At 39.6% G+C, this 13316-nt stretch overlaps 2 protein-coding genes across 3 annotated transcripts in view; one reads left to right on the forward strand and one right to left on the reverse strand.

The window, feature by feature from the left end:
• The first annotated feature begins 8779 nt into the window (after positions 1-8779).
• LOC121372544 (TLC domain-containing protein 2-like) overlaps positions 8780-13316 on the forward strand; it is a 10241-nt gene continuing 5704 nt past the window's right edge. Inside the window, exons 1-2 of one of the 2 annotated variants that reach the window (XM_041498935.1) lie at positions 8780-9316; positions 13098-13316. The exon at positions 13098-13316 is cut by the window's right edge and continues 22 nt beyond it. In XM_041498935.1, the coding sequence (XP_041354869.1) occupies positions 13151-13316 (166 nt within the window). In that variant the 5' untranslated portion in view covers positions 8780-9316; positions 13098-13150. Of the gene's footprint in view, positions 9317-13045 lie in introns of those variants that run through there. The other variant, XM_041498934.1, reaches the window with a different exon arrangement.
• LOC121369848 (histidine-rich glycoprotein-like) lies at positions 11673-12416 on the reverse strand. The gene has a single exon (XM_041494925.1). It carries the CDS (start codon positions 12414-12416, stop codon positions 11673-11675), a length of 744 nt encoding a protein of 247 aa, XP_041350859.1.

Here is a 13316-nt window from a genome sequence, read left to right on the forward strand (position 1 = left end):
AACGTTCTAAATCCACGATCTGGGAGTATATTAATGTATTTTTAGAAAAGCAGTCGTTCTTTAAAGTTTTTCCTCGTGACGACAGTGATATGTTATTTCTCCATGTTTGTAAATATTGACTGTTTTGTCTTTGATTAGTTGCGAGAGATAATTTACTGATACGAAAGACTGATATAGCCAGATATCGCCCATTCCCAAGTTATCCAAAATGTTTTTTTTAATAGTGGAGATCCAGTTATAATTAGTTCCGTTAGTAAGATAGTAATTTAACATTTTTGAACATTTTGATTGTTTTTCTGGTATTTAAGCAATGGTAGGCAATATTTCAACGTATATGGAGACAAGAGTTTCAGAATTCATCTGTAGGCCTAGATTAACGTTTGTCTTTCCCCATAAATTCTGATAAACAAACTGTACCAGATGTTGTAATCTTTATGGCCAATATAATCGTGCAGCGCACGCCGATAACACCAAACTGATAAATATTACTATATGAAACAAAGTCCAGTGACTTCAAATATGTAGATTAGCTTTTACATTAGCATGCATAACGCTACAGCCGAGTGGTGAGATCACGGTGGGTTGGGGTATAGCTACACTCGCCATCACACACACACACTCACTCTCCAAACACTTCACACACGGAGCACCACCATATATGATTGGCTCGAGAAAACACATGGAACTGCGGTGAGATGATCTTTTCTATATATTTCGTCATAAATACTATTACACTTTAAAAAGGAAAACCGTTCTTTAAAGATAACTGTTTGCCTCGTACCTCATTACAATCGTGGCTTTGAAAGGTATAGGGTACGTGACATAGCCCAGTGGTAAAGCGCTCGCTTGATGCCTCGGTCGATCTGGGATCGATCCTCGTCGGTGGACCCATTAGGCTATTTCTCGCTCCATCTAGTGCACCACGTCTGGTATATCAAATGCCGTAGTATGTGCTATCCTGTCTGTGGGATGGTGCATATAAAATATCCCTTACTACTAATACAAAAATGAAGCGGGTTTCCTCTCTAAAATTATATGTAAAAATTACCAAATGTTTGACATTCAATAGCATATGATTAATAAATCAATGTGCTCTAGTGGTGTCGTTAAACAAAACAAACTTGAAAGGTATCGGCAAAGATTATTCAGTTAACAAATAATATGTTATTGATTTTTGTTAAAAAAAAAAATTGGGGGGGGGGGTTGGTTTTTAAAAAATTATTATTTCACCACAAAAATATACAATATAAAACTGATACATATTGATAAAATAAACATATAAAAATAAAATGATGATGCATTATAAAGGGTCTCATACGTATTAATATCATAAATCTGTAAATCAATTTCATAATATGAGCAACTGAATGCAATAGTGGACCAAGTCCATTTTTTAGTTTTTCAGGAGAAGCTTCCAAAGTTTGAAGACTGTAATAAAATCATGACAATTAAACTGTTACTGACAAGAGTAATATTGAATACTTTCGAAGATCGTGTTGCTCAAAATTAGGCATTTTGCCAAAAATACTGATTTTGTACCTGGACCAGTCTTGCACTATGAATAGGTTAATATTTCTAGAACACAATTACATAATGCTCACACATTTATTTATCAAACCTTTATTAAACAATAAAACAACAAGTCATAAGAAGTGAGACATGGAACAATAACTGAAATTGTTAAAACCTACTTGATTAGGTACAACAGGGTACATGAGGTTCAATACTAACAATCCTGAATTTGTTTTAATCTGTCGTAAAACATTTTATAACTTTATAAACAACCTTCATATATTTATACCCGAGAACTTAATACTTAAACACAAGTTAACGATGTAAAGTCGTGTTTGAAACTTTTAGATAAAACCATGGTAAATCAGTATTATTCTGTGTCATCCGACTCTGTTTCGTCTTCTGTGACATCTGGGTGCAAAAGGGGGACGTCTTCACTGTGTGACAGACTTTTGTAGAAGTCATGATGGACTGGGGGGTGGGGGGGGGGGGGGGGGTGGTATCAAATTAAGTAGGTCCAGCAAGTCCTTCAGCTTCAAAACACTGATTTCAATTGGGCCATTGTACAGTTGAGGAAGTACAATATTTCCCAAGCCAGTATCAAAGCGTCGTCCCTTTGTCTTTCTGGAAAGTTCAAGTTCAAAGAATGGAGCATCATCATCGCAACTGTACTTAAAAAACATTTTCAGTGGTGTCTCCTTTTGGAAACATATCCACTGGATTTTTAACCATCGGACATCACCCCATCAGTACATTTCTTTCTGTTAACAACATGATCTGCCAGTCCATCAGAATTGAGAAAATCTGATGCGGTCATTCTTACAACATCAAAGGGATTTTTCCTCCTTGCACCTGAAACTAAATCCATCCATTCGCTGGGAACATAAATGTGTGGAGCATAAATGTGTGGAGCATTGATTCTTTTCTTCTCTATTAATCCAAAATCCTGGTCATTTGGCAAGAAGCTATGGCCAGACACCATGAACTTGTGGTTGATTTCAGTGATGGGTAAGGTTGACACTATATGGGACCAAAACAATGCCATTTTAATGTTTCTATTTTGTCCACCACAGCTGTCGCTATAAGCACTGAATTTCTTCACTCCACGTTTAAACAACCTTTGAATATGTTTATACACACAGGAACCAATTTCATTTGCCCCTCTCTTTGCGCAACCCTCATGCCACATGAACATGGATGTCGAGTTGTCACGGAGAGAATGTATGCCAAAGTTGTATGTCCAAAGTTGCCTCTTGTAGTAAACAACGCCGGTTGGAATGCAGGGTGTTGGGAGAGTTTTCTCCAGATCAAAAGTAAATGCTTCATAAGTTTGATCCTGCTCTAATATTTCCTGTTCACCTCTCATTGATTGCCTCACTTTCTCAGCTTTGCGATGATGGAGCTCTAGCTCTATCACAAACACTTTTCTCTCGTCATCAGTATCTGCCGCATCTATTTTGACCGTAAGAGTGTCACACGTCTTGCACGTATCTTTACGAGGGGGATTAAATGACATGTTAAATTCGGTAACAAAGACCCTTCGATACACCCATTCTTTCTCTGGTTCTTTTCCTTCATCCTTGCATTGTTCGCCATACAAACGATGCTGTCAAATCAGGAGAGAGGTACTTTCTCGTCCGCTGATGCGCCCTTGTATAGTGGCTTTCATAGGCCAGAAATGCTTCAATATGCTTTTTAATTACCAACAATGATGCATCACTCATTTTTTCAACTCATTGAGTTCAACTCAGAACCAAACATCCAGGATACGTCTACAGTTAGACTAGTTTCCATTTCAATCCCCCCCCCCCCCCCCCCCCCCCCCCCGGGACGAAACCAACATTTGCTAACTTTATCCAAACCCCCTTCCCAGTGGTCAAATCGCATTACAAACAGAGTAGTCAGTGTGGTCGAGAAATCCACACAAGGATCAATGAAGCCATTAATAAAAAAAAGCTGTCAGCGGAAAATCACCTTTAGCGACAACAAAGAGCAAACCACCCAAACTGACATGGCGCCGATAATTCAATCCGCCATGCCAGTGCGAGTGCGAATAATTTGTACATGCTCATATACCACTAGAGTTTCGAGCATGTCCGTCCCGTGGCCTGTCTCTGGATAGCCAGGGGCTTGTCCCGGGACAGAAATAAAATTTGAAATTTACATCCCTGTCCCGAGTCAGACCCCCGATCCTATCGGAGGCCGGACTCGGGATAGGCGTGTTCGAAATCCTAGTGGTATATGGACACGTGAAACAAGTTACTAAGCTAAGCTAAGCTAAGCTAAGCTAAGCTAAGCAGGTAAGATGGCCAGCTCTACGGCGGACCACGTCAATGTAAGCACTTCCAAACAACTTCAGGGCTGTAGTTAGAAATAAGCGTAAAGTCAGGAGCCCAGAAAATAAACAAACTAAAGGGGCTAGCACCTTCCTAAAAGGGAGCGAAACCCCCACTAAAAAAGCTAGGGTAGCTAACAATAAACAATCGGCAGGAGCGCCCAAAAATAGTGGACCAGCACCCAAAAGCCCGGGACCGTTTTACAAGGAAATTCCTTGTATATCAGGTAAAAATGGAAGCCATCCACAGCTTCAATGTGAAAATACAACCCACACACGACCGGTAGGGCACTCTGCCAGACCGGCCGTCCAACCGGCTGTTGCAACAAAGTGGATAGTGAAACTCAATCCACTGCCGGCCGAAACCACCTCTGCTCAAACACTAAAAGAAAACAACTCCGAACTCGGCATTCAGGAAGCAACCACTTGGTCCCCGTGCAATGGGGACACGGGGCGGCTAAATGCCGCCACCATAAAGAACTCCCCACCTGCCACAGGTGTGGGCAGAAACATGAGAGGAGCTCCCGGAACTCCCCCTGTACAAGGCCGATGCAGTGCCCTAACTGCCTCAGCCGCCATATGGCTCATGATACCCGGTGCCACCACTACCAAAAGGCGCTCCGCCAATTAAATAACCGTAAACCAGATAGTTCGCCCACCAGCAACAAAAAACCTACAACGATTAGGCCAGCAATCGCAGTCACAGCAGGCTGAGAAACTTAAACTTCAGCCAACCAAGAGGTCAACCAACTTAAATTAGTCATAGAAACCGTAGTTACTAAAATAGCACTAATTGAAAATAATCTTAACTCAACCAACTTATAAAAATTAAAAAAACAACAAAAAACCCCTCAATATTTGGGTCTGGGCCATGGGAGATAAGTCTCCATACGCCCCCGCTAAAAATCTAAACATAGAAAATAAGGGCCTCGACGTTCTCCAATGGAACGCCAAAGGTCTCCATTCAGTGGGACATGGTGCCGAACTCATACAACCCATTAGCACTAGTAATATCAAGCCAGATATTATTTGCCTGCAAGAAACTTGGCTAGGGACTGGCACCAGTTAAAATAAAAATAAAAGACCTAAAACATTTAAAATACCAGGCTACTCAACCTACTATAAACATAGGGAAAATAGCACTAGAGGTGGAATAGCCACCTTAATTAAAAGTAATATACCACATAGTGAAATTAAATACAAATCTGTTAACACCAACTTAGAAGTCCTAGGACTTACTATATTAAACGACAAAATGCCTATAGACATAATTAATGTCTATAGCCCACCGGGAACAGCCCATAAGCAGCTAACTTTAAGAGATTACAATAAACTTATCAAACCAAACAATAATCTAATACTGGTAGGAGCTGTTAATAGTCACAACACACTGTGGGGAGGTCAGCACTCTGACGCACAGGGAGACATACTGGAAGAGTTCATCAACACACACAACCTAGTATGTCTCAACGTTGGCAGTATAACCTTCTATAACGACCAATCACTAACAACATCTGCCATCGACCTCACTATAACCTCCACTAAAATACGTGCAAACAGCGACCACCTCCCTATCTTTACCAGCTATAAATGTAATGAGAATTATGCAGAAGAAGAAAAATTTATACCTAAATTTAAATTCAGTAAAGCCGACTGGGCAGGTTTTACAAGCGACTGTAGCAAAATAAAAATAGAAAATAATCTGAGTATTGACGACGCTACCACCAAACTTACAAATAAAATAATAAATATAGCAGAGAAAAACATACCTAAAACCAAACAACCTAGTAAAAATAAACCAGTTAGTTGGTGGACGGATGAAATCAAAGCTAAATGTGGCTTCAGAAAGAGGATGCGTAACATCTTTTTAAAAAAACAGGTAAACAAGAGTATCATGCCACCGGGCCTGACCAAGTTAGCTATATACTACTCAAACAAATGCCGGACGTAACCTTAGAGGTAGTGTTATCGCTCTTTAACCGAATCTGGAGGGAGGGCCAAATGCCCACTGCATGGAAACACGCAGAATGCTTTAGTCTCCCTAAAGCGGGAAAAGACCACTCCCTCCCGGGGAGTTATAGGCCGATAACACTCACGCCCCACATGTGTAAAACGCTAGAGACTATCATTAATAAAAGACTAAATAACTACTTACTAGAGAATAACCTAATTACAAATGTACAAAGTGGATTTAGATCTAAACACTCAACAATAGACCAAATAGTCAGACTTCAAAATAGTATCAACGACGCCTTTCGCAAATCTAATAAAGTATTAGCAATATTCATAGACATCGAAAAGCATTTGATATGGTATGGCGACAAGGCCTACTCAATAAACTACACACTAATGGAATTAAAGGCAATATGTTTAACTTCATCAATAATTTTATTCATAATAGATCAATCTCAGTCAGAGTAAACGGCCACTACTCAGATAAAACCGAAATAATTAATGGAATACCACAAGGCTCGGTCCTATCACCAACCTTATCTAACATATTTATTAATGACATAACTAAAGCACTTAATGCTAAAGGTAAACTTAAATCAACCACTCCACTAAACACAGCACTGTTTGCCGATGACTGCGCCATCTGGCGCACAGGCAGAGTAACCAAGAACCTATTTAATTTAATGCAAGACGATATGAACAAATTAAATAAATGGGCCCTGGACTGGGGCATTAAATTATTTGAAACTAAAACAGTTTGTATGCTATTTAATAAAGTCAACTCGCCAGATAACCTTCAAATAAACTCAAACAATAAGTCAATCCCAAGAGTTAGCAAATTCAAATTCCTAGGAGTCACTTTCGACTCAAAACTAACCTTTAGTGATCATATTAATGTTATCGTCAGACAAGCTAAAAATACTCTACACTTACTAAGAGCAATCTCAGGCACCAGCTGGGGAGCGCAAACAGAGGCAATGCTTATGGTTTACAAAGCATGTATACTCTCCAGGATAGACTATGGAGCCCAAGCCTACAGTTGCGCCTCCCCAAAGCTACTGCAAAAACTAGATATCATCCAAAACCAAGCTCTTAGAACAATAGCTAAAGTTCCAGCTAATACTAGTGGCCAAAGCCTAGAAGTTGAATTTAATATTATGCCACTTAAATACCGCCGTAATCTTCAACATCTCAACTACCATCTCAAAATCCATTCGCTTAAATTAGATCACAAAGTCCAGGAACTTACCCCCATAATAGCAAAACCAGGGCTAGAATTTAAAACTAATAAAAAATTTAATGATTCATTTGCCACTAGGGCTAGTAAACTTGAAATAGAGGTAGGAATTGATAACACACCTGTGGCACTATACCAACTCAACCAGCTAATGGAATGCCACACTCCATACCTAATAAAAAAAGCTACTGATCAAACCCCCTTTCCACCATTTAAGAAAGTCCTGTTTGAAGCCGCAGCTAATGAAAACTACCCTGAGCATATCCATATCTATACGGATGGCTAAAAAAATCCAGATAACGGTAGGGTTGGCTTCGCAATAGTTGAAGAAAAAATATCCAAACACTCTAAACTAGTTAAATATGCCAGGCTGTCAGATAATCTATCAGTCTATACAGCAGAACTGACAGCCATTTATGAAGCGCTAATCTGGATTAAAAATAAACAATACCCTAAAAGCGTTATCTTTTCAGATAGTCTTAGCTCCATCCAATCACTTCAAACTAATAAATCTACCAGGCCAGATATCCTCGCAGCTATCCATAATAAACTTCAAGAAATAAACCAGCTTAATCTAACAGTAGTATTCCAATGGGTCCCAGCTCATGTAGGTATAATTGGCAATGAAATAGCTGACAATGGAGCCAAAACTGCACTTTCAATCACTAGTACAATTACAGCACTACTTTTAGGAATATCAGAACTAATGTCAAAAGCAAGAAAACACTACATTAATCAATGGCAGGCAAACTGGGACCTATCAACTAATACATGGCACTTAACATCAAGCCACTAGTCAACTCTATCCCAAATACTTATATGGATAAACTAATCACTAAACTACGCATAGGTAAATCTTCACAGCTCAACAGCTGCTCTTTCACCAAACTAAATCCTGACTGCGAATGTGGCACCCGGGAGGATATGAAACACTACCTCCTAGATCGCACGCTACACAACAGCCAGAGAAAACTAATGATAGAATCAATAACCGAAGCCAACCACAATAAAACAATTACTCCTAATTTTTTCCTTAACCCTGATAAATTCCTCAAAACCAAAACCTTCACAGCAGTATACGAATTCGTCCAGTCTACAAAACCAAAATTATAAAAGCCACGTGCCACCCACCGTGCCAGCGTTCGATCGGCGCGAACCACCAATTCGACCGATCGCAGGCAGGATGGGAAGCCGTAGCGCACCCACTGGGCTCCTGGCAAGCCATTTAGTCAAAAGCTAAAACTAGAAACAGACCACCCGCCTGTACGTCTCCTGGAGGGAAAAGCGACCCTCTGCACTCGATCGACACGCACTCCAATCTGGGAGACCAACGGAGGGAAGGTGGCGCTCTATAACTAAGGTAAATAATTAGTATACTACTTAACTCGTGACACCTGTGACTCCCTGGAAGGAATATCCACCCTACGCACTCGAATAGACTAGGTATTTAAACCCGGGGAGAGAACGGTGAAACGACAAAAGTACAACCATATGCCTAAACTAGTTAGCTGATATAAATGCAGCTATAAATTAACAATTGCTCAAAACCTCCCGCCTGTACATCTCTTGGATGGAAGAGCGACCTTAAGCACTCGACCAACAAGCACTCCAACCAGAGAGATCAACGGCGGGACGGTAGCGAGTGATTAATAACTACTAGATATGACAATACGTAAATCGTAACACCTGTGACCCCTTGGCGGAACATCCACCCTTCACACTCGACCAGACTATGTATTCCATCCGAGGGGAGAACGGTGAAACGACACAAGTAGAAGCATATACTTAAACTAGATAGCTGGCATAAAATAAAAATATTAATCAACAATTATTCAAAACCACCCGCCTGTACAACTCCGGGAGGGAAGAGCGACCTTAAGCACACGACCGACAAGCACTCCAACCCCGGGGTTCAACGGCGGGACGGTAGCGAATAATTAATAACCATTGTTAACCTTACTGTAAATATTTATTCAGGTTCTGAAACTCGTGTGTTGCAATTGGTGTATACCACTCCCAAATGTTTTGGTGGCCCTTAAAAACAAACAAGATAGGACACCACTAATTACCATTTTTTCTTGCAGCATTCTCATTGGTCCAATCCAGCCAATCACGAACAAGGAACCTAACATGTAAATAAACTGCACAATTGTGTCTTTTGCACTTGCACCATGTTCTTTATTACTGATGCATGAAATCCTGGCTGACTAAGGTAAGTCAACTAGGACAACAGAGGAAATAGCAAGCAGGAAAACGAGATAGACCTAAAGACAAACCAAGTAAGCCTAATAAATTATACTATACTACAACGATTGCCAACATATAGATATTGTTCATTTCGCCTCAGTCATTTCATTTCTTCATAAAATAATCTAACATTTAACTTTCGACCGACCGTTCAAAATTGCGCCAAATTCCCTCGATCAAAATTGCGCACCCTTTTCTCTTTGGCATTTAACTGCTCCATTCAAATTCCATAGCACCACCACCACCACCACCCGCCTGCTACCGATTTGATCAGGCTGCTGGTGCTCCCTTGCACCTGCCAGTGCAGGCAGTCCCTCCTCTCCCCTCCACCCACCTTTCCTGTAGTGGACGGAGGAGCCGGCCAAGGCCGGCTCTTGTGCCCACGACAGGCGTGCGCTACAACAGCTTGTTCTGAATGTGCACGTAAAACCCTATGACATGACATGTCATGTCGCATATATTGAGAAAATAGAAACAGAACTTGGTTTGGACCATTATTGAACTAAAAGATATTTTAAACCTTTCTTCATTTCTGCACCTAACACAAAAATGACAAAAATGGACTTGGTCCACTATTGCACTAAGTGGCTCAATATATTCTGTAAATATAATGTACCGATAAATAATTCTGAAACATAAATATACATTATAATTTAACAGTTAGTTTTGTCCAACAATTCCATTTTTCCATTGGATTGTTTTGTTGTTTATTATGGAAATATGCTCATCTATATGGTAATACATATTTAGACTATTCTGGAAGCCAGTTAACGTTAGTTGTTGACTATTACATTTTGATTTGTATATGTATTGTTTGGCAATTAGAAAGTTAAAGTTTGCTTTGTTTAAGGACACCACTAGCGCACATTGATTTATTAATCATCAGCTATTGGATGTCAAAGTATTATTTATAATATCGTGTTTTTTTTAAGAGTAGTCAGGGTTGCCTAAAACAATTCTTTGTGCATTCACTTGAAGTATAATATTAGTTTTTAAGAATATTCAGTTTATAACAGTATTCCAGAATGTCTGAACATGTTTACAAAACCAAAAAGTGCATTAACTCTTCACTAAACATATGACAAAAATCACATTTATCTGAATCTTTTATACCATATATTACTAAGTGCTTATTTGTGGTTAATTTTTTTAAAATCTTATACTGAAAGTAACGAAGCCATGTGTCCGTAGTTAGCTTGAAAGGGAGAAGATATACATTTTCCCACCATTTATCACGAACTCTATTCCAAAAGTATAATACCATTTTACATGCGCGTTTATTTTATGTTTAGATGTATATTTGTTAACACAATCATTGTAAAACGTTTTACAAGCATTTGTTTTAAGTTCTTCTAGGCCATTAGGTATTATCGGCATTTGTAATATCACTAATTCTGTATACACATTCAGTTTATAAATGTGTTTTTTTTTAATTTAAAAAAATCAACCTAGGATAATCTGTAAATGGTGGTTTAAAATCATATTTCATACAGAAATCACCATATGTAAGCAAACTGGTATTATTGAAAAGATATTTTAAGAACTAATGTTGATTTGTTCCATGTATGAAAATATTTGCCTTTTATAATAAAAAGATTTAAGTTTAACATTTCGTAACATAAAAATTAATTCATGGCACCCATCCATTATCTCGACATTGCTATGGGTTACTGTTTGTCCTTTTCTAATTTAGGTTACTGATTTAAGATTCTCATCTTAAAACAATATATATAGAGAATAACTGCATGGTTACTGTCTTAATATCGGATTTATCTTGCGACGATTAGAATGGTTAAAGCCGATATCTAAAGACGGTAACCGGGTATTTTATTTATCCTATGTAATCCTATATAATTCGAATTTTTTTAAAAACCCACCCCATTTTATTACATACTTTACCGTTTTCTAGGGTAGTAGGCTCACGTGTTGAATGCCTTTTCGCTTACGATATCTATACAGCAAAACAAAATAGTTCTTAAATAACAATTTATTTCTTATCTTTACAACAAACATTGTCTTCAAAACGTTTTTAAAAAATCAAAACCATCAACTGGAAATAAAATATAAGTAACATTTAACAATACACCATTCATTTGCTGATCATATCGCCACGATGAGGAATATGTGCTGTATTCGCCTCTCTCAAAGAAAGCCATGAGAAATTTGCCACCCGTGCACCACGATAAGGAATATGTGCTGTATTCGCCACTCTCAAGGAAAGCCACGAGAACGTTGCCACCCCTGCACTACGATGAGGAACGCAGGGGTAGTTGTAATGAAGTATGAGGCAAACAATTTGCGTGTTTAAAGTGTAGATAATATGATCTCATTGTGCTTTCATCAGTTTCCCCGCTCTAGGCGATCCACTTATGTGGTGTTTTTTCCGCTCTAGGCATATGATGTGGCGCCCCACCAATCTAGTGTTTTTTTCGCTCTAGGCATATGATGTGGCGCTCCACCAATGTGGTGTTTTCCCGCTCCAGGCATATGATGTGGCGCTCCACCTATGTGGTGTTTTCCCGCTCCAGGCATATGATGTGGCGCTCCACCTATGTGATGTTTTCCCGCTCCAGGCATATGATGTGGCGCTCCAACTATGTGGTGTTTTGCCGCTCCAGGCATATGATGTGGCGCTCCACCTATGTGGTGTTTTCCCGCTCCAGGCATATGATGTGGCGCTCCACCTATGTGGTGTTTTCCCACTCCAGGCATATGATGTGGCGCTCCACCTATGTGGTGTTTTCCCGCTCCAGGCATATGATGTGGCGCTCCACCTATGTGGTGTTTTCCCGCTCCAGGCATATGATGTGGCGCTCCACCTATGTGGTGTTTTCCCGGCATATGATGTGGCGCTCCAGGCATATGATGTGGCGCTCCACCTATGTGGTGTTTTCCCACTCCAGGCATATGATGTGGCGCTCCACCTATGTGATGTTTTCCCGCTCCAGGCATATGATGTGGCGCTCCAACTATGTGGTGTTTTGCCGCTCCAGGCATATGATGTGGCGCTCCACTTATGTGGTGTTTTCCCGCTCCAGGCATATGATGTGGCACTCCACCTATGTGGTGTTTTCCCGCTCCAGGCATATGATGTGGCGCTCCAACTATGTGGTGTTTTCCCGCTCCAGGCATATGATGTGGCACTCCACCTATGTGTGTTTTGCCGCTCCAGGCATATGATGTGGCACTCCACCTATGTGGTGTTTTCCCACTCCAGGCATATGATGTGGCACTCCACCTATGTGGTGTTTTCCCGCTCTAGGCATATGATGTGGCGCTCCACCTATGTAGTATTAGGATAACCGGATAACCGGTGTAGTCATTAATGGTTATGCTTTCTGTACAAAAGTTGGACAAGCATATGCTATTATTGTACACTATAACAAAATCTAACTACTAGATACGATTGAAAAATCATCATTTCAACAAGTATTTAAGGAGGGTCTATACAACCAATAAAACAGTTTTAAAATATATGAAGAAATAATGCAATAACAAAATATCTCAATTTGCATTAAAAATATTTTTACAACTATCAAAATAGTTACACTATCAACTTTCCTCTTGTCATAACCTACTTCTCAAACTTCAACTTTTTATTTTTATTTTGTACACGTGCAGTATGAATATGACAAGTGCTGTTTACTATAAGCATCAGGGCCAACGATTTAACCACCAGGCGCTGGCTGGTTCAGTTTAAACAAAACAGTACTAAGGGCATGTTGGTAACACCACACCGATAATTATATACTGAAGCAAAGTACAGTCAATCAGTATTGTAATCACAGATGTTAATTAAACTTCTTTTTACAGTGTCCAGGCAGCTAAAACAGTACGTTATTAATGCCAGAACCTAACTAAACAGCATGATGGACTTTGAAGTAAAATACGGCCTTTGTGTTTGTTTGCTGTCAGCGGTTTTCTTCAAGTTTGTTAAAACTGTGTTGGTGTACGTTGGACCTCCAAAATCAATGTTAAAGGATGTACAGATATGGAATAACATCAGTGTTTCGTGCATCCATGCTTTCATTT

This window comes from Gigantopelta aegis, chromosome 4 (assembly GCF_016097555.1).
Source record: "Gigantopelta aegis isolate Gae_Host chromosome 4, Gae_host_genome, whole genome shotgun sequence".
Lineage (NCBI taxonomy): Eukaryota > Metazoa > Mollusca > Gastropoda > Neomphalida > Peltospiridae > Gigantopelta > Gigantopelta aegis.

What these genes read in the sequence shown, in the direction of transcription:
- LOC121369848 (XM_041494925.1), bottom strand. Translation starts at nt 12,416, where the DNA reads ATGCCTGGAGCGGGAAAACACCACATAGTTGGAGCGCCACATCATATG.